Source organism: Frieseomelitta varia, unplaced genomic scaffold (genome assembly GCF_011392965.1).
Source record: "Frieseomelitta varia isolate USP_RPSP 00005682 unplaced genomic scaffold, Fvar_1.2 scaffold_452, whole genome shotgun sequence".
NCBI lineage: Eukaryota > Metazoa > Arthropoda > Insecta > Hymenoptera > Apidae > Frieseomelitta > Frieseomelitta varia.
The window spans coordinates 44801-67420 of record NW_025110204.1 but is presented as its reverse complement, the minus strand read 5'-3'; the positions used below and the strand labels follow the sequence as shown (position 1 = coordinate 67420).

The 22620-nt window shown below is 37.8% G+C and overlaps 1 protein-coding gene across 3 annotated transcripts in view; it reads left to right on the top strand.

Moving 5' to 3' along the window:
- The window catches only part of LOC122532373 (tyrosine-protein kinase Src64B), a 90338-nt gene that overhangs the window by 62654 nt on the left and 5064 nt on the right, over positions 1 to 22620 (top strand). For all 3 annotated transcript variants that reach the window (XM_043661109.1, XM_043661110.1, XM_043661108.1), the window contains one exon: positions 22287 to 22537. In XM_043661109.1, the coding sequence (XP_043517044.1) occupies positions 22495 to 22537 (43 nt within the window). In that variant the 5' untranslated portion in view covers positions 22287 to 22494. The remainder of the gene's footprint in view (positions 1 to 22286; positions 22538 to 22620) is intronic.

Here is a 22620-nt window from a genome sequence, read left to right as displayed (position 1 = left end):
ATATAATACTATTGATTTATATATAATACCAATTTTGCTGTGATTTTACGCCAGTAGAAAATAGTCACGCTACAGAAATGGAACACCGTGTTTGTAAAGTAATCGAAGTCCGATTTTAATATTTCGCAGGCCCTTCACATCCTCCTCTGCAAATAGACTTTTCACTTCTGTTTTATTCGTTGCATCGCCACGAGATATCGATTTTCTGTATCGTCTTTGTTCCACTCTCCAGGTCCACTCCAAGTTTAGGGAGTCTGGCTAAAAGCGTGCCGTACTCGGTGATACTCGCTCCGCTCCTCGGCGTGTTTCATTTTGCGAGATATCAGTGACATTTATTTCAAACTCGCGCCTAATTCGATAATTAATTCGGCGCGATGGAGGCGGTTGAACCCTCGGTCACTCTTCGAAGCGTAGAAACTAATTTTCCAGCACTCGTCGTTTCGACTGTTTCTCGAAGGACCCGTGAACCTGGCTCGTAAATCACGATGGAATCGGACAGAGATCTTCGCTTTGGAATTGTCCCCATCGATTAAAATCGAGCTTCGCCGGAGAGAATCGTGAAAAATCGAAAGAAAACGGGAGTGTGTTTCATTGTGTCACGACCTAATAATCGAGACAGCTTCTTTTAAAAGGCGGAGGGCTCTTCGTGTGCTTCTTCAACCCGAGGAACGAGCAGGATCCGCTCGAGCGGCGCAAGTAGTCGTTACGGAACCAGGCGTGAAATAATTCGTGTCGGTGCTTTCGCCGGCGCGAAACGAGAAACGATAAATCCAACGATCCGTGAGGCGAAGAAATATGGAAATGCCGAGATCCACGACGATGCAGTGGGAGTCTCTTTGGGCTCTAGTCGTTGCCCAAAAGCGGCTGGAGATCTTTGACCCCGTTTCAGCTGATCGGCTGACGTCACACGTCGGTCGTCCACGCGTTCGGCTGGCTTGTTGAATAGAATCTGGGTCTGAGGGGCCATTGAGAATCAGTTTTGGACTTGTGTGTACGTGTATGTACTTGGCTGTGTGAAGAATATAGAATGTCGGATGACTAGGCCTATTGTTTACAGAGCCATGCAAACAAACGGTTGATTAGATTGCTTAGTCAGGGTGCAAAAATCATCGACGTACGTACGATTCACAGGAGGAGTCTTGCTACTGTCACTCGCGTCTCTTGCTAAATATGCTATAAAGTAAAGTGAAGTTGCAGAAGCACCGCCATTCGGTCGCCGATCCAACTACGATTGGCAATAGACGAAATAAACACTTGTGTCTTTCGTGGGACAAACGCGGAATGATCAAAATGGAAGGAACGAAAGGATGACGTCGAGTGTGAAATAAATTATACCTGTGTACAATGAAAAATTGTCGAGTTGAAACGTGTGTGTCAGTTTGATCTCAATACGATTTAAAGTGTGAAGCTTCTATTTTGACAGTCGTGAATTCGTTCCTTCTTACAGGAAGATTCTTACATCCTGCAGAATTGTGAAAATTCATTTTCAACATTAAAAAAGTTTTTTCACTATAATATTGAAGATTGAAATTTTCTCTTCATACAATGCACTCTGAAAACTCGCTGTTGAAACACTGTGCAAGTTTATTTCACCGTTATTTATCAAACTTGAAACATTAGAGTTAGAAACGTTAAGGTTCTACAAATTGTCGTTTAACCCTGATATTTGATGTTCAAACGATGAAAAAGAACGGTGCGACAAGTTTTGAAAAGCTTTTGCAAAGAGGAGACTTTAGTCTTCAAAACGATGATATATCTAGTTACGACAAAAAACTTTTTTAACGTTCTCACACACACGTTTGAACTTTTGCAATCTTCCAGAGAAATAGCTGTCCTCGCTTTCGATGTAAACTCATCTTCGAAAAAAAAAAAAGAAAAATGAAAATTCGCGACTATGAAAGTAGAAGCTCTACGCATTAACTTCTTGCGCTGGAATGACGTTCCATGCACGTCGACAATATTTTGTCCCTGAAAAATTGCAATATTCTCTCAATTTTAAGTATATATAAGTATAACCCAGATAAAACAAATAATAAATTTATTACTAATCAATAACTTCTATCCAGTGATAGCATACCTGACGGGTTCAAAAAGAAAGCGATGAATTATTGTATAAGGTTTGGTCGCTCGTTATGGTCCGCAATCAGCTGCCAGTGCAGGTGGTTAACGTCCGCGTTATATTTTTGAAACAAATTGAAATAAATTGAAATTGCTAAGAAATAACAAATTTATTATTTGTTTTGCCTGAGTTATATTTAACCTCTTTCGCTAGGATGACGTGCCACGCACGTCGACAATTTTTGTGTCGCAAAAATTGCAATATCTCCTCAGTTTTTCAAGTATATTTAAGTATAACCCAGGCGAAACAAATAATAAATTTTGTTACTTCTCGATAATTTCTATCCAGCGATATCGTACCGACGAGTACAAAAAGAAAGCGACGAATTATTGTATATGGTTTGGCCGCTCGTTATGGTCTGCAATTAGTTGCCAGCGCAAGTAGTTAACGTTCGTGTTATATTTTTGAAACAAATTGAAATAAATAGTCAGAAGTTGTTATCGTCGACGGTAAAGATTGCTAAGAAGTAACAAATTTGTTATTTGTTTTGCCTGAGTTATATTTAACCTCTTGCGCTGGAATGACGTGTCACGCACGTCGACAATTTTTATGTCCCAAAAATTGCAACATATCCTCAGTTTTTCAAGTGTATTTAAGTATAACCCAGGCGAAAGAAATAATAAATTTTGTTACTTCTCGATAATTTCTATCCAGCGATATCGTACCGACGAGTACAAGAAAGCGACGAATTATTGTATATGGTTTGGTCGCTCGTTATGGTCCGCAATTAGTTGCCAGAGCAAGTGGTTAACGTTCGCGTTATATTTTTGAAACAAATTGAAATAAATAGTCAGAAATTGTTATCGTTGACGGTAGAAATTGCTAAGAAGTAACAAATTTGTTATTTGTTTTGCCTGAGTTATATTTATCCTCTTTCGCTGGAATGACGTGCCACACACGTCGACAATTTTTATGTCCCAAAAATTGCAACATTTCCTCAGTTTTTCAAGTGTATTTAAGTATAACCCAGGCGAAACAAATAATAAATTTTGTTACTTCTCGATAATTTCTATCCAGCGATATCGTGTCGACGAGTTCAAAAAGAAAGCGACGAATTATTGTATACGGTTTGGTCGCTCGTTATGGTCCGCAATCAGCTGCCAGCGCAAGTGGTTAAAGCGAGACCAAGTGGATCTTCCTCAACGATGTAACTTCAGTCAGTTTATATACATATTAACGATATTATCGACAATTTTTCATTGTCATCGATACAGTTGCGCCCGTTGAAAGAGAATCTGGCTGTACGCAAGCGCGAAGACAGTCGTCGTGTCTCGGTCTCGAGCGAAGAACGAGCAAGATTCGACCCGAAATAGAAACGAAACGGTTGCCGCGAAGTGTCCGGAGGACGTTCACGGAATTAGACGAGGATTAGACGGCGCGGCCTTTCCCGAAGTACTTGGTCGCTTCCAACTTCGATGGGAATGCAAATGCGTCACAGTTGAAACGCTGACCGAGACATTACCACTCCTCCTGATGGTGATTCTTCCTTCTTTCCCCTCGGGCTGAGCAACGGCCCGAAGAGATGCTGAGTTCTCTCTCTTTCTGTGTCTCGTCGATGAAAAACGCGCGCCGTTCTTCATCCGAGAATAAGACTTCGGATAAAAACGGAAGGAGAGCACGAAAATTTCTGCGAAACGTATCTCCTCCAAGTCAGACTTGCAACGTGATTAATTACCCACGGCAGGATGTCCGCGATCGTTTTGAAACGTGTATCTTCGCCAGCGTACCTAATGAATCGTCGTCCAACGTCTGCCAGCCAATATGGTGGCCGTTATTATTCATCAGCCGCGGTGACGCTGTTTCCTACTGACGTTCCGCTTTTCCGTGTAATCGCACTGTGAATTCCACGTGGCTCGCGTTTAGGTTAGGCTTACATTAGTCTGGAAAAGACAGGATCGTTGCAAATATCAGACAGGGTTAGAACAGGCTATTCTTTGCAAGTTGGTTAACCCTCGAATGTCGCAAACAGGTAGCTTTTTTTTAAACACTTAATCTTGACCACGTAGATTTTCGTAAAAAAATATTGGGGGTACTCGTAAGTAATGTTATTTTCAAATTTAGTAAACATTGCCATCTAGTGACAGTAATTGAACTTAGCATAACACAATATTCTAGTTAGATGTATCGATTTAGCTTATTGTTAAATTATATATTGTAAATTAAAACTGTGTTAACTCTTGAATAAAATAAGATTTTATTACAGTATCGGAAAACGACATTACTTATGGGCACCTCTAACAAACAATGAGTATCTCTAACAATTTTTTAATTAAGAATGATGCTAACAAATGATATATGAATGATGATAATAACTTGCAATGCAACTTTGAAATGAAACCTTGTGTGCCAATTTTTCCTCGGTCTCCTCAAAAATCCCCCGAAACTGAAAAGAAAAAAACAACTCGTTATAAGTGTTAAGAATCGTTTCGCGTTGCTTACGCCGTCATATTTCGTGGCGTGTCATTCGGCATATCTTACGCTCCATTTAAAATTCAATACATCTCTAAAACATAAATGAATATTCTACTGATGATACTTATCGGTATACACCGACACTTTCCATCGATTTTATAAGCCTCGCTTGTAGAAATGACCGTTCCCTCGCAGAACGTGACTCATCCGACGCAGGCGAATAAGGAAGCACGTGGATTTTCATGCGTTATCGATCGCGCGCAAGAGACGGATATTATGCGAGGACATATGATCCACAGTGCGCGGCCGTTTCGTTAACCAAGACGAGGACGGCGACGAGAAGCCAGGGACCACGGGGGTCATCGTCGAAGGCGTTGCAAATTACGTTTCTACGTCCCCTCCTTCGAAACGTTCGCCAAGTCGAGGGCAGGCAGCCATCCCTGTCTCGCAACCCCTAATTTTCGTCCAGGCTGGGGGGCATCTCCGGTCACAGGGTGCCGTTCGAAGCAACCCTAGCGTCGCTCGCGACTCCTCTTCCTCCAACTGTATTCAGTTGAGCCGAAACTACGGTTAAATGTACAGGGCGCGTCCGTGAATAATACGCCAAACGGGTGGAAGGCGATTCCTTGTGAAAAAGTCAGAGGGAAGTGTAGACTAAAGTTTCTTCGTCCGAGGCTTAGCTTTCGAGATTGAATAAAATCGCGAGTTTGTGAAAAATCTTCCCACCCGTTTGACGTATTATTCACGGACGCACCCTGTACATTTAACCGTAGTTTCGGCTCAACTGAATCACGTTGTTCGGGCACACCCTGTATATTAATATTCTGTATTAATCGAACGACACGTTCGATTAATACATTTGTAGATCAGGGAATTTTTGAGAATTTCTTAGGTCGAACGTGTATATTACATGTTGTTGTCACGTACTTCGCGAAGTCAGGTTTCGTCTCGAAGTTTCGATTCGAAGAATGTAAACGAGGAACGAAAGAAATCGATGGACTACATTTTGACATTACTTTAGACACTGTTAACCCAGATGCGAACTGCGTTGCCTGCCTCCGTTTAATTCACGAGTAAGATATTAACCTGAATTTATATTCAACTGCTGGAAACGACTCGGTGGAATTACGAGGCGGAGATGTGCTGAATTACAGCGAGGGTCCTCGTCAACAATTGTGCGCCGTGTATTATTAGTATTTCGTCTTTCCATGGATCAATATTTACGTTACACGCGTATTAAGAGCTCATTATAGCGTGCAGAAGCAGGGCCAGAATGTGCGCTTCTGGCTTGTTAGCGTCGCGAAATGGTTCAGAAGTAATTGATACTCCTGCCTTCCCCTGTATTTTCGGATGATTGGCATTTGCCTTGTATCGGTCTGTTCATTTCTCGCGGAATTAAATCCAGTCGATTCGATTCGAAATTGAATCAGTAGTTCCTATCTTCTCATCTTCTATCAATAGATATTTCCTTTCTGGAATTTAAAAAGCGGCCGTCAGAGGCTGTAATGAGAGACTATGCATTCCGTCTAACGTGCGGTTGATTAACTGTCGAACGCACGCCATCGTTTCCACGAAATAGCTTTTAAAAGACCGACGGATTAAAAATTCTTTCATTAACAATCTGTCCGTTCACGCGAGCTTGCACACACACGCTACTACCCTCGTACGTTTCCAATTGTTTTTACTTGTCACGTACACGGAGTATTAAAACAGACAGATACCGAAATAAAATTGTCCTAGTTACTTAGATGTAGCAAAGTTAACCTGTCGACATTAATTTTGTTTTTTTTTTTTTTTTGAATTTTATGATTGTCACGTTACACGGAATTCTTACACTTTCTCTCTCAAACCTTGTCAAACTACACCAACTTGGCTCGATGATACATCATATCTTTTTGGTTGATACTAAAAGGATCAAAGGAAGGAAAAAATGCATTCGGTACGCTTGAATTTTACAATCATTATGTTGTATGGAACTTTTACACTTTTTTTTCAAACCTTCCCAAACTACATCAACTCGACTCGACACTGCATCATACTTTCTCTTGGTCGATACTAGAAATATTAAAGGAAGAAACTCGAAAAAGATACGTTCAAATATATTTGAAATACCGGTGCTTGAATTTTATAATTATCATGTTGTGCAAACCTCTCTTTCTCAAACCTTGCCAAACTACAACTTTGGGCTTGATACTACATCATACTTTCTTGGCTTGATACTTTCATATTTTCTTTCGATACTAAAATGATTAAAGGAAGAAACTCGAAAAAGATACATTCGATACGCTTGAACTATATAATTATCATGTTGCGCGGAACTTTTACACTTTCTTTCTCAAACCTTGTCAAACTACATCAACTTGGCTCGATGCTACATCATATCTTGGTCAATATTAAAATGATCAAAGGAAGAAAAACTTACATTCAATACGCTTGAACTTTACAATTATCATGTTGTACGGAACTTTTACACTTTCTTTCTCAAACCTTGTCAAACTACATCAACTTGGCTCGATGCTACATCATATCTTGGTCAATATTAAAATGATCAAAGGAAGAAAAACTTACATTCAATACGCTTGAACTTTACAATTATCATGTTGTACGGAACTTTTACACTTTCTTTCTCAAACCTTGTCAAACTACATCAACTTGGCTCGATGCTACATCATATCTTGGTCAATATTAAAATGATCAAAGGAAGAAAAACTTACATTCAATACGCTTGAACTTTACAATTATCATGTTGTACGGAACTTTTACACTTTCTTTCTCAAACCTTGTCAAACTACATCAACTCGGCTCGATGCTACATCATATCTTGGTCAATATTAAAAAAATCAAAGGAAGAAAAAATTACATTCATTACGCTTGAACTTTACAATTATCACGTTGCGTGGAACTTTTACACTTTCTTTCTCAAACCTTGTCAAACTACATCAACTCGGCTCGATGCTACATCATATCTTGGTCAATATTAAAAAAATCAAAGGAAGAAAAAATTACATTCATTACGCTTGAACTTTACAATTATCACGTTGCGTGGAACTTTTACACTTTCTTTCTCAAACCTTGTCAAACTACATCAACTCGACTCGCCACTACCTTCTTGGTTGATACTAAAAGAATCTGATACTACAAGGAGAAAAACTCGAAGAAGATACGTTCGAATATTTTTGTAACCGACTAGCCTTAGTCTAGCCTAAATGAAAACCTAGTACTCTCAATTGTTTTTTTTTTAAACACCCTGTACAGGGTAGAGCTCCGGTAACTGGGTTTCCGTTAGCGACCGACATTCTAATGGGCGCGCGAGTACATTATTTGCCCGGCACGATTCATCACCGCGTAATCGTGTTTCGTAGCTAGACGCGGCGGGGAATTCATTTGTGTATCGGGCAGAGGGAAATTCACCGTGCACACAGAGGACGGTCTACGTACGGCCCTGCGACGCAATAACGTCCGATCGGCCACCCTCCCTGAAGCGCGACGCCGAGGCGCTCTCGCTGAACCGAGGCGTATAGCAGCAAGGGCGTAGTCCCCGAAATCACGAGCTTCTATATCCATTCAGGAAGACGATATTCAAGGGTCGGGGCGAAACGCCTCGACAAATCTACCGAGCTGGCTGGACCGAACTGGCGTGTACATACTTCCCTCGTCGTGATAAAACTCGCTGGATTATCTGGATATACGTGTCCTTACGCGTTATAGACGTTGCCTCGTATTGAAAGTCGTTGATGGATAGTTGGTTCTTAGCGGGGAGAATTCGACGGAAGTACGTTGCCAGGGGGGGGTTGTTGCGAGTGATCGCAGTTTACAAGCGGGGCTCTGTTCTCTATTCGTTGGATTGCTTTTCGATAGGCGATGTGTGTACAGGATGTTTCAGATTCATAGGAGATTGAATCCCCTGTACAGCAATCACGTAGAGAAATCATGTCTAGAATAAGTACTGCGTTTTTGTAAAAATAAAAGTAGTGCAATAAATATGAATCATAAATTATATACGATAAATGCAATGACGTTTACAACACACAATTTATTATACAACTTAAGAGTGTAAATGTATAATGTAAATCGTTGTGAAAATTAAATTAAATGCAAGTGTAAAACACACTTATAAAACCTTATGATAATATAAAGTTGTATAATATACATTGTCTGTTGACATCAATTATCTGATATATTAATATATTGCATCATACGTTGTATTATTACAATTACGATAAATATACACAATAAAACTAAATTGAACACAATACACATACAATGTAATTTAATAGGAAAACTATAAAATTAATTAATTACAAAAATTGTAAAACGTACTCTGTACGATAAAGACTCTGTTATATTAATATATTGTATAATATTACATAAATGATGTATACACGATAATCCACGATAAGTACCGTATTAATTGTTGATGGTATTAATTATTCATGTTACGCGCACAGCTAGTTAGATTAGAAATGTTATGCTACGTCATATATATGCGTTTATGGCGTCTGCAGAACCCTGTAATATCAGTGGAGGGGTAGAATTAGAATAATAGTTGGATCGATAAAAGGGGGGACACTTGTGAACGATACGAGATGAATCAATATCTGCGTGTGGGCGAAAAAAAAAAAAAAAAGAAAAAAGGAAATCGCGCCGATAAATTCGAATTGGGAAGTATCGAATATTTGACCACTTTAATTCAAAGTTTGCTCGAAAACTGATTCACTTTTATTCCAATGATACGTCTTTTGTTTCCAGTCATCGATGTATCGATTCTCTTCCTACTTGTGCCCGTCGGTACCTTGTCGGGAGAAATTTCACTTTCTACTCTGGAAACTCTGGAATTTCATTTACTCGAATTTAACCAATTCTTTCTGTGGAATATATCCGCTACTATCTGCAATTTTCTTGAATATCGAGTTTCTGAAAGTTCGCGTTTTTTTTCTTTTTTTTCAATCGGAATTTCGTAGAATTCGAATATGTATATCTGTCGAGCGAGAGTTATCGAACCCTTTGAACTTTTACTGAAAAGCCAGAAAAAAAATCGAAACAACCCCCCGTGTTTAATAGCCTCACGAGCTTTACGCGTTTGCAGCGCGAATTATTTCCTTCTTCACGTTTTGTTACAACAGAGCGTTGTTCCTTGTTTACCAAAAGTACCTGTACAAATTGATCAATTTATCGAGAAACGACGTACGTTGTTATTTGCACTTTATTCGCACTTTATTCGCACTACTTTCGCGTCGATGTCAACGATTTGCAAGGATGCCAACAGCCTGCCAATATCCCCCAATTTAAACGTCCGTGTTTTTCAAAACCTTCGAACGGTGTTTCTCCTTTTAATTAGAACATTCAAGAGATACATCCTTTTCATAGATACATCCGACAATTGCGACGAATATCCGATCTCTTTCGTGCTCGTACGTTTCGCGTTTTCACGGAATATTTTTCATTGGTAAAACGACATTCTTGTCGATTCGCCTCCGGCGAATATAATATTATTCCACGCACTTTCCCGGCGACACACGAGATATTCCATATTCAATTTACGCAAACGAAACAAATCACCGCTTCTAATTAACGGATAGATATTAATTCGACGAGATGTAATGTCGAATTTCCGCGATTAGGAAACCAGGAGCCCGTAGGCTCCGAGCATCAAATATCCGCGCGATTGTGAACGTTACGGTGGCTAATTAGCCAGAATTAAATACCGATAAACATGAATCGCGAACGTTTCGAGTCGACAGACACGTGAATTAATTATTTATGATTTATGTGAACAAATTCATTGGTAAATTTCTTGATATTATTGTCAGTTCTTTAACCTCTTGCGCTGGAACAACGTGCCGCGCACGTTGAGAATTTCTCGTTCCAAAATTGCAATATTTTCTCTGTTTTAAGTATATTTGAATATAATCCAGGCAAAATAAATGACAAATTTATTATTTTTTAGTAATTTCTATCCAGTGATATTATTCCAGCCCCGAGTTTAAAGAAAGAAAGCGACGAATTATTGTGCACCGGTTTGGTCACTCGTTATGGTCCGCGCAATCAGTTGCCAGCGCAAGTGGTTAACGTTCGCGTTGTATTTTTAAAACAAATTAAAATAAATAGTCAGAAAATTATTATCGTCGACGGTAGAAATTGCTAAGAAGTAACAAATTTATTATTTGTTTTGCCTGAGTTATATATTTAACCTCTTGCGCTGGAACAACGTGCCGCGCACGTTGAGAATTTCTCGCTCCAAAATTGCAATATTTTCTCAGTTTTAAGTATATTTGAATATAACCCAGGCAAAATAAACAATAAATTTATTAATTTTTTATAATCATTTCTATCCAGTGATATTATTCCAGCCCCGAGTTTAAAAAGAAAGCGACAAATTATCGTATACGGTTCGGTCACTCGTTATGGTCCGCGCAATCAGTTGCCAGCGCAAGGGGTTAATTTATACATGTAACTTTGATAACAAGTTAAGTTATTGACAGAAGTAGAGCGTTTCAAATAAATCTGCTTTAGTCGACGTCAACCGTATGTCACTCTCGTGACATGCTAACCTACACACACACACACACACACACACACACACACACATACACAGTGACAGAAGTTGATTAAACGCGAAACGAAAGGTTTCAACCAGTAAGCAAAATCGTTTAATGCACGCATTGTTCCAACTTTTTCTCCATCAAGCGGATAAAAAAAAAACAAAGAGGAAGAAATCTCGGGGTTCTGCACCCTCGTGGAACGATGGTTCCTACCTTCCTGCCTTTCCTTTCATCCCCCGTGTGTTGTAGCAGGGAGCAGGATACAGCGGGGTCGTAAATTAAACCATCGAGTAGGTACGAGTGACGTCTTACGGTTGTAGGTCCGCTCGAGGATCCCGCATTGCGTACTCTGTCTCTCTGTTTTTCAGTGTTTCGCCCGATAAAAAGAGAGGACGAGAGTTGCGAATAACGATATTTCACCAAGAAATTGGGGGGAAACGTATAGAGTGAGTTTTGGTTTATTACGTATTTACTGGAAGTCAGGCTGCTTGAGTTTGAATTTGAAAGCTGTAATCGGGTTCGAACTACGATTCTGAACTACGATCGAAGCATAAAATTTTTCATCAGAAACAATGAAATAAAAAGAATCGAAAAACTGATACAGTCTTGTGCAGAAACTTTTATTTGTACATTCTACGAAAAATCATTTAAATCTCTGAAATCTAGAAAACTAGAATCTCTGATGTCTGTGAAATCTCAAGGGAAAATTATAAATCGGTCATTTTGACTGTTTTGGTAGTTCTGGTGTTAATGAGCGAGTGAAACTTGACTGATTTTTCCCCCTTTATTTAAATTTCCAACTTTGGTTTCTTATCAATTACTTCGCGTTTCGATTCAATATCGCTGTTAAAAAATAATATCACGAAGTAATAAATTTATTATTTGTTTTGCCTATTTTGTTTTACTTAAATATATTATTTTACTTATTATAACATATTATGCTATAATGTATAATTTATAATATGTTGTAACATAAGCTACGTTATGCCTAATATAACCTATATCCTAGTTAAATTCTAATTTCATTGACATTTACTGTGTTTATTGTTAAATTATATTGCAGATTAGAACTGTAATAACTTTTAAAATAAAATTTTCTACAGTGTCAGGAAATGACGTTACTTATAAGTATCCTTAACTACTTGCGGTCGCAACTGATTGCAGACCATAACGAGCGACCAAACCGTATACAATAATTCGTCGCTTTCTTTTTAAACTCATTTACTATATCACTGGATAGAAATTATTGAGAAGTAATAAATTTATCATTTGTTTTGCCTATTTTGTTTTACTTAAATATATAATTTTACTTATTATAACATGTTACGCTACAATATACAATATGTTATAGCATAATGTATGTTATGTCTAATATAACCTATATTCTAGTTAAATACATTGACATTTAGTGTGTTTATTGTTAAATTATATTGCAGATTAAAGCTTAAGTAATAACTTTTAAATAAAATTTTCTACAATGTCAGAAAACGACGTTACTTATAAGTATCCTTAACCACTTGCGCTGTCAACTGATTGCGGACCATAACGAGCGACCAAGCTGTATACGATAATTCGTCGCTTTCTCTTTAAACTCGTCATTGCATCACTGTAATAGAAATTATTGAGTAGTAATAAATTCATTATTTGTTTCGCCCATTTTGTTTTACTTAAATATACTTAAAGACTGAGAAAAATATTACAATTTTGGAACAAAAAATTCTCGACGTGCGTGGTACGTCATTCCAGCGCAAGAGGTTAAGGTAGCAGCCGAGAGAGCGCTGAGAGAAAGAGAGACGAAATTTTAATTCGTCTTTGTCCAGGCTACCGCGAGAAACGCCGTTATTATTCGTCACATAAAAGCTCCCATCAGATAGCGGGTACGTACGGACCACTGTGGGATATCGACCGTCTACCCTGCTCTCTCGCGCGCGTGTTTCTGGCAGCGTGTGCGTGTGCGTTCATTTCGACAAATAGAGAAAGATGTACATACATACATACGTAGCGTACGTAGGTAGAAAGGGAACGATATGAGAGAGAAAGGGAGAAGAGACGTGTCCTGATGGTGGTAGTACAGTCCTGTGCGAACGTTACTCTGTGTGGCCGCGCGCCATGGTGTTTCCATGGGGTTCGCCGCCGCTTGGGGTGGGCCAAGCCAAATCGACCGCCTCGCGCTCTCTACATCGTTTGCTTGAATTTCATTATACAGCACGACGAGTCCCTGATATTTTTTTTTTTTTTTTTTTTTTGAACACAAGTTGATTGGTTTGAAATTTCATTTGATTTGATAACAGCTGATAAGGAAAGTAAAGAAATTTCGTTGGAAGTTAGAGGTATACACGCGGCCAAAGATTCTCTCTCACCTTGAATATTATGAAAAATTGTCTAGACTTTAAATTTTCAGTTGTTTAAACTTCGTAAATTTAATTGAAATTTTTAATTGTTTGAACGTCATGAAAAGGAGTCGCATAACAATTGTTTCTGATTTTAAAGCGCGAAGTCTCCATTCTGATTCTATTCTAGTTAATTTTTTTCAAAGGTTCTTTCTAGCACTGTGTAGCAAGTGGAAAAGTAAAGATCTCGAGACTTTTGTTCTCGAAAATTATGAAAACTCTAATACCTCTTTTCAACGGGGAAAACATTTTTACCTAACGACTAAATTTACCATGGTCTTGAAGATTGAAGTCTGCTCCTAAAACTCGCTGTGCAATTTCTTTTTCGCCATTTCATTTAACTTTGAACGAAATGTAGGATTTCTCGAATTTTTGTCGCTTCTAACTCTAATGTTTAACGTTTAATATACGGCCAAGAAGAAAAATCATACAGCCAATCAAAAAATCATAAGTTTTAAAGAAAGATTTCGAGGTTTAAGACCATGGTAGATTTAGCGAGTGATTTTGGAGACGTTCAAATTTTTCTAATTTTCACCAACAATCGTATCTTTGCACAATGTAAAAACATCCTTCGAAAGCAAGAACTTTGTCAGTAAAGTAAAAGTTTCACATTTTAAGAAGATGAAATTCACGATTTCGTTTAGCAAAGTTTAAACAGTTTCGAATATCGAACATGAGATTACTTTCTGTACCATCTCTGTACACAACAACTGCAGACAAATCCGCAGTTTAGTTTCCAAAAAAATGGGAGAGGGGGTGGGTGGGGGGGGGGGCGTAGATTCGATATGCTCGAGAAAAACTAAAAAAATGTTTGGCCCCATCATCGTTGCTCGAATATTCGAGACAGAGCAGCCTTGGACCCGTTCGATTAAAAACTTTTACGGCCTGGCGAGTTTACATTCGCTGGACGTTCCGTGGCGTCTTTTGATTCCGTCCACGAAGTTTTCCGTTTCCCTCGGACCCTTTTTCGGCATTGTCCAACCCCGAGTGACCGCGAACGAGGAGCAACGTACTGTGATAAACGTATTGAGGCTTTCCGTCGCATTCTCGTCGTCGATCGGACTTTCAAAAAGCTCGCGAAGGCTGCTGGAGCCGTTATGGCTTTGATTTACCGTCTACGAACCAAGTAGATGTATATCTTGCGAAGGATTTGTTTGCTGTCATCAAGATGTTCTTTATTATAGCTTTATTTTGAACCTGGCCGAATTTTTGATCGAAACGAACCGAAGTTGTGTTCAAAGTTTCCAATTGGGAATTTATTTTTTTTTTTGGCTCGGAACAGTTTCACATTCCGAGCTGAAAGGAATTATAAACGATTCTCCAAAACTTTCCCCCACTGTTGATTGTTAATTGACTTTCCGCGTCTAGTAAAATACAAAAATGTCGTTCAACGTTGCGTGGAAACAGAAAAATTGATTTCCCATCAGCCGTTCGCACTCATTCTACCTTGCGAATTATACAAAATCGAAAATGCCAGCCTGTTCCCCTGTCGCTCCGTAAAAATAATTTATTTTCCTTTTCCAGACAGAGTTTAATTAGCTTTTCAAATTTTGCACGGATTCAAAATGTCTGTTTGACAACTCGGGAGTTGGACAAGTAGAAACAGTCTGTTCAATCGAGAATAAAGCGAATTTTGAGTTTTAGAAGCTGTGGAAACACGAATACATACGTTCTGGCTACTAATCGCGTCATCTAGGATTAATAAGAAGAACTATGTATATATATATAAATAATAAACGGTCCACGTTTGTCTTACGAGGCCATCGTAGAACGAACGTTGTAAGAACATGATATGCAGTTATCGTCCAAATTACACGGTTTATTTTACCTAAGTTCGTCAGAAGAAATACGAAAAGCGAAAAGCACGATGTGACGATTACAATTTTAACGTTCTTGGATTGCAGTCTCGAGTGGAGAAATGTTTTCGCCAGGATGAAATTGACCTACGCGTTATCGGAGAAACATCGGAGACGATCGCACAATCCTGAACTACAGCGCGAGAAATTGCGCGGTCGAGCGACAAGATTAAGTGCCACGTCGGTATTAAGTATCTCTACTCGTGAACACCGCCATCCTAAATTCATTGGCGCCGATTTCGAAACTCGATTCGCGTCGCGAGAACTCTCGTTCCAACGTTTTTATTCCTCGAACTTGTTTCTGGAACTCGTTTCCTCCCGCCACCTACTTAAATGCTTCTTAATTATTCATCGAGCCGCTAATTTGCAGCCCGATTGACGTCAGCCTAATGAAGAATCCTGTTTCCTTTTAATTTATACCTCGGAACATGTTCACAGAAACCAAAATGGTGTTTACAAAAATTTTGAAATGCGTGAAAATTTCGCAGTCTATACTACATTTATTGGTATATTTCAAATTTTACTACGAGTAAGTATTATAAAAAGCGAACCTTATGATACAGAGGTAATTAACTGGCGGCTCTTGCCCCCACTTTCGCCAGCGTTACCCCCTCCACTACGTAGATCTCCCCACCATGTTGAGACTGTCGAGACAATACTCACATTAAATACATACATATATATACACATATAAATTTTTTTTTATACGTAGTTATGTACTGAAATTACATATATAATTATATATACATAAATATATATTTATATATGTGTGTGTGTGTGTGTGTGTGTGTGTATCTACACATATAAATTGTTTTCTTTACTGTAGTTGCTGAAATTATATATATAATTATATATACATATAATATATTTATGTGTGTGTGTGTATCTACACATATAAATTGTTTTCTTTACTGTAGTTGCTGAAATTATATATATAATTATATATACATATAATATATTTATGTGTGTGTGTGTATCTACACATATAAATTGTTTTCTTTACTGTAGTTGCTGAAATTATATATATAATTATATATACATATAATATATATTTATATATATGTGTGTGTGTCTGTATATACATATATATATATATATAAGTAAAGAAACAATTTATATGAAATATACACAGTACAAAACAATTTATATGAAATACACACAATACAAAACAATTTATATGAAATATACACAATACAAAACAATTTACATGAAATATACACAATACAAAATAATTTATATGAAATTAGAGGAAATTAGGGGAGAATAGTTTTTAGCATATTATATACTAATTTTCACTCATTCTGTGTCCGGCGAGTATAATCGTCATCGTTGTGTCGTTCCCAGCACAGATACACACTTTTAAAAGCGACACCACAGTCGAGATGTTAAACTTCTTCTGTTTCTTTTTTCCCCCCTTTTTTCGCCAGAAAAAGCAGGAAACACACCGTGAGAGGAATATTTCGTAGAATTGAGCATTGCGCGGCTAACTAAAAATTCTGCGGTTGTGCAACAAGCACGCACGCGCCAGAATCTGGAACTTCAACGTTCGAAACTTTGGCGTAACGCTCGCCAAGGCGGAGCTTTTCGAGCGTAAAAATGCCCGGAGGAGAACAAAGAGGCGGAAACTCTGGCATTTTCGTCTGTGAGTTTCTTTCGAATTATGAAAATATTGTAATTGGAAGTTTTAGCGCGAACTTCGAGTCGACATCCTGGCAGTGAAACGATGTTTCCCCGCGGAAAAGAAAATATTCTTCTCGGTAATAAACTGCGCTGCTGCATTAATCCAAGGGAATATTAAAGCAGTCCGTTGCCGGGCGTAGGTTATCCTTTATATTAAACGCAACCGTGGCTCGCGAAAGTGTGCTAGCAAGCAGCAGATCATTTATTTGCTCCGTCTTTGCCAGACGGTGTGAAAAATTAAATCGCGTTTCGGAATCGCGTCTGAAAATTCAATTTGGCCGTTATTGGAGATCGTAAACGAGTGGGAGGGAAAGAAAAGAAAAAAAAAAGAAAAAAAAGATAAATGACAGCGTAGTTGAAAAATCAGAAACTATAGAGGAACAATTGAGCGAGCTTGTTCGAGTGAACAGATTGAAAAAGTTTAGTTAGGAACAATAATCGAAGTTCGCGACGTAAGAAACGAGAGAAAGAGAGAGAGAGCGCGCTCCGAACCTTGTAAAATCCAAGAATTATTAATCTCTTGAGGAATATTACGCCGCACTTTTACCGAGAGAAATAACTTTTTTTTCTTTTCCTCGAGAGTTATCACTGCGGGAAAGTTGTCGAAGCTTCTTCCTTTAAAGTTAAAACAAGGACTCTGCGAGCGTTGAAATTTCAGTTTTACATTTCCTCGCTTCAGATTAAACATTTCAGTGACGTTTCATCGTGCCTAATCGCCAATTACAGAGAGTCCGAGGAAACATGTTTAAAATTCTAGTATGCAATGATTTGTATCAGGGAAATTTTGTATTTTGGGAAAAATTTCGGATCCATATCGAATCTAAAAAAATCTAGAAAAGAAGAAACAATTGAGAAAACTTTCCGAGTGAAAGATGCGTGTATTGAGCGAAAGCCAAAGTTTTTTCTCACATAATGTTTTTTTTTTTTGGATGAAACATCAAAATATAAGAAAATACTGATTTTATTAATTTTAAATTAAATCTAAACATGATTTTTTTTATTATGTCTTAAAAATTATTTCTTTCAAATGTTGATCGCCAGAGCAACTAAAAATCGCAAATAAAAAAAATATATATATATATATATAATAAAAAAAGTTACAGATTTATTTTAGTAGAAAGTGATTTTGATTGACCCTGTACAACAAGTACAATTAACGAATATACACATAGGATGTGTATTTACCTGATGAAAAGAACGAGAATACAAGAATAAAAAGAGAGATACCTGTATACTAAAATATATCAAATAGCATATATAGTAGAATTTATTATAATTAGAGTCTAGAGCAATGATGGCGAATCTATGACACTGACCCACGCAGGCTTCTTAAATGACCCACACGTTGATTTTTATAAACTTATCATCATATATATAAAAGAATTTTAATTATTTTTCGAACCCCTCTTTTCAAAAAAATGTTAAAAAAATTACAAGTGTTCGGTTAAAGCTTGAAAGTGAGAAATAAATGCATAATTGTGTTTTATGGAGGATTTACGACTTGGTTATGTATACATATAGGTATTTTAAGTCTTAAATGTTATATGAGTTACTTGTGTCCAAAAAATTTTATACAGCGCTTACGATTAAACAGATGTAATAAACACTAAAAACACAACTAGATCCCATTCTCTTTGCTAGTTTTTTTATATAATAAAAGAGAGAACAGACAATAAAGAATATTAAGAAATAAAGTATATATATCTAATGTATAATGCAGGGGTGACTGGGCACGATGTCGCCCCTTTTATATCAATTTTTTGACGTCGACATTTATTTCTCTTTATTGCTCTTCACTCGCAAAAGTAAAAGTTGTCAAACAAAAAGGAAACGTAAACTTTTTAGAGGATTATAAAAGTGAGAACCAAAAGAAAAAGTAGGTTTTAACCATTTCTCCCCTTCCCCTTTCCAAGTGACGCCACTGACTTAGTAATCCACGAGCTAGTACTAAAAAAAATAATGAACAAAATTTGACCTACTTCGCCGTCACTGGTCTAGAGATTTATCTCTAACGTCTACTAAAGAGACACGTGTATCCATATGTCATGTATCCGCGAATCACTCCCGTGTTCTTAACACATGTGTAACTATTTGTTATTCTCCGTATATACTTGCCATGTACGCACTCATACACGGATAAACACGTTCAAATCCAGGTTACGTTATCTACTTGTATAATTTTTGTTTCTTGTTTCCTTCACATACGTACAGATAGTTTTCCCTTCTCAACCTGTATACAATAACAATTTCTTTCATTCAAACGCGAGCGTTCCGACTTTGAACCTCGCGCCGACGCGGCTGACACGGACTCTCTTCGTTGGATGTTCTCCGTTAACATTTGCCGCGCGTACAACCCGAGCGGAGTCGAGCGAATTTTTATCACGTGCGATTCATCCCCGCAGAATTCGGAGGCCGGCATAAAGTTGATTTGCACAAGTCGCTTGCCACTTTTGCAACGTAACAAGCCCTCCCGTTTCCCCCCGGAAGGAAACTTGGAATTCCCAACTTCGTAATTACGCACGGTGTGCAATGGTGTTTCATAGAGGAGGCATCGTCGTCGTGTTTCTCGAAATGAACTCCCCCTGCGGCCGTCCGTTTATTTATTCCTGTTTGGCCGACCTACGCTGACAAGAGACGTACATACACACATCGAGCACGGCCCTTGACTTTCGTTGAGATTTCTCGTTGTCGCAGTCAACGGGGCACAACGAACGAAACGAAGAGTTAAGCGAGTGTTAAATGAAACGATAACGTTGGAGTTAACGGTGAAATTTCTAAAGCACTTTGCCGCTTGCTTTTGTTGCAACGCTGCATTCAAAATGTCGCCTCTCGCATCCTTCTCAAAGCCCGCGTTCTTTTCAGAATTTTAAGTTTAACCTTCATTTTCAGGGGGTTCAGGGTTACTTGAACACGTCATGCTTGCACGTCTGAATGTATTTCTACAGTTTCAAGCCACGCGATGCGACTTTAAAAAGTAAACAATACTTTAATATTAATATTATAATTTATATTTATGTATATTTATTTGTGATTATATAACAATATTATAATTTATATTTATATATATTTATTTATGGTTGTATAATAATATTTAATATTATAATTTATATTTATATATATTTATTTGTGATTATATTAATATTAATATTTATATTTAATATTAATATTATAATTTATATTTATATATATTTATTTGTGATTATATTAATATTAATATTTATATTTAATATTAATATTATAATTTATATTTATATATATTTATTTATGATTATATAATAATATTTAATATTTATATTTAATATTAATATTATTATATTGTTATATTTAATATTGAAAAATGAATCTAGTTATTATCTAGAAAAAAAACACAGATAACTTGAAAACTTAGAGAAAAAGGAAAGAGGCAACGCTCGCGGGATATTTACAACTGCTTGTTGTTCCTTCAAATTACGTGTAAGATATCTTTTGCATTCTCACAGTTAAAAAAATAATAAAAAAAATTCAGGGGGGGGGGGGGTGACACTTGAACGTAGAAAAAATTCGTTTGTGAAAGAAGCTTCTTTGACGAAAATTTCCAATCTATGCGCGAGATGAAAGAGCGGGTGGCAGAAAGAGTAAATGACTCATCAAGCAGCCGGGAAAATTAATCCAAGTAACATTTATCACTGGACGCGCGGCATGTTAATTACGGATTAAAGGTATTCAGCGAACGAGGCGAGAGAAAAAGAACATTTTTTTCTCTTTGGGAGCGTTCCGCCGTGTCTACGAACGAGAACAATCGGCTAGTTAGCATTCTCCGGGCCCCACCGTCGCGCTCGTTCTAATTTAGCGTGTTACTCGGAAACAGAGGCCGCCTGTCTGATTTGTCTCGCACCGGAAAGTAACACGCGAGCCTCCGCTGGAGGAAGATGCACGACGCGACGTTGAAAAAAAAGAGAAGAAGAAAAATAGAAGAGGAGGAACAAGGAAACGCGGGCGTTGCGAGCCTTCTCTTTAAATACCACGTGATCGATGATCCACCGGTGTGAGCTGGGGATCCACCGGTGAAAGCAATTTCCCTGCCGGGAAGAAAAGAAAATTCCGTTCCTCCTTGGCGTGACAGTTACGTCAGGATTATAAAATGCCTCTCTCTTTCTCTCTCTCTCTTTCTTTCGTTCGAATCGCTGATCCTTTCATACGTTGTAGTCGACTAGTATTAAAATTGTGAAATTTGTAAGAGACATCGGACGACAGACTTTAAAACAAAAGTCCCTAGTATTAATCCCTATTTTAATACTAGTCCCTATTAATCACAATTTTAATACTAAAATTTTTATTTTAATACTGGTATTAATTTTAATTTTAATTAATACTATTTTTCATTTAATTTAATATTAATTTTTATTTTCATTTGAATACTAGTATTAAAATTGTGATTAATAGGGACTAGTATTAAAATAGGGATTAATACTAGGGACTTTTGTTTTGACAAACTGCAGTGGAAATCGCAAATCGTTACAGAACTGACGAAATCTGTGTGAAATCTGCGATAGTAATCGGCGCTCGTCCAGAAAATGTCAAATTCTACGTCGAGACAGCGAGATTCGAATGTGACGATTGCTTGGACTTTAAAGCAAAAGTCCCTAGACGCCGGTGTCTCGTATATGATCTAAAAAAGGCGCGATATTCAAAACGATCGAATTCAAAAGACCACATACACTCCATAAGTTACCGGACACTTGCTCATTCTGAACAAAACGATTATTAACTCTTTCGCTACCGTGATGTCTCGTAATACAAACTGAAAGGATTGTTGTGTTTAATAGACAAATTAATCATTTAAATTTAGAGAAATATCATTTTACTTGGTCAAATTTTAATCGTTCAATCTTTTAATTTTTATTTTTCGCGATTTCTTGCTCAAACACGTTTGTATTACTATTTAAAATTCTCAATTTTAATCGAAAGGAAGATTTGTGCTCCGAACTAATTTCCACAGCTAATTTACATAAAACGTAGAGCAACGAATTCGAAAAAATCTGTAACAAATTAGTTGAAATTTGAAAGATTCAGAGGACAATAATAAAGTTGAGATTGTGATGTAGCCGTCGTAGTCACACGGAATTGTCAAGTCATTCCCAAAGTAAATCGTAATCGCACCTTAATTTTATCAAGTGTACGGTGGTTTATGGTGACTTATGGGGGTGTACGTCGAGCTCGAGGAAAAGCGCCAGAATTGTGATTTACAAATTCGTCGCAGTCATAGTCGAGGAGCTAGTAATCATGGCTCGCGATTCACGGTTTACAGGTGCGCGGATTCGATAAACACGCGATGGAGAGAAAGTGACGCTGAAAGCGGCAAAAGGGGAAGCGGAACGGCCGCGCGATACAAGCTCCCGATACGAGTTCACGACGGAGATGGAGAATTTCCTCGGGGCACGTGTCAGCATCGAAGGCTGAGTAGAGTCAGGATCTGAAAAGGGGAAAACGAGGATCCGAGCACGTGGTGATCCAAGATGGGCAAGTGTTGCAGCAAGCGGCAAGAGCCTCAACCCCTTGGTGAGTTGCCTTTTTCCTCTCTCTGTTCTTTTCTTTTTTTTTTTTTTTCTTTTTTTTTTCTTTTCTTAGAAAGGCGAAACCGC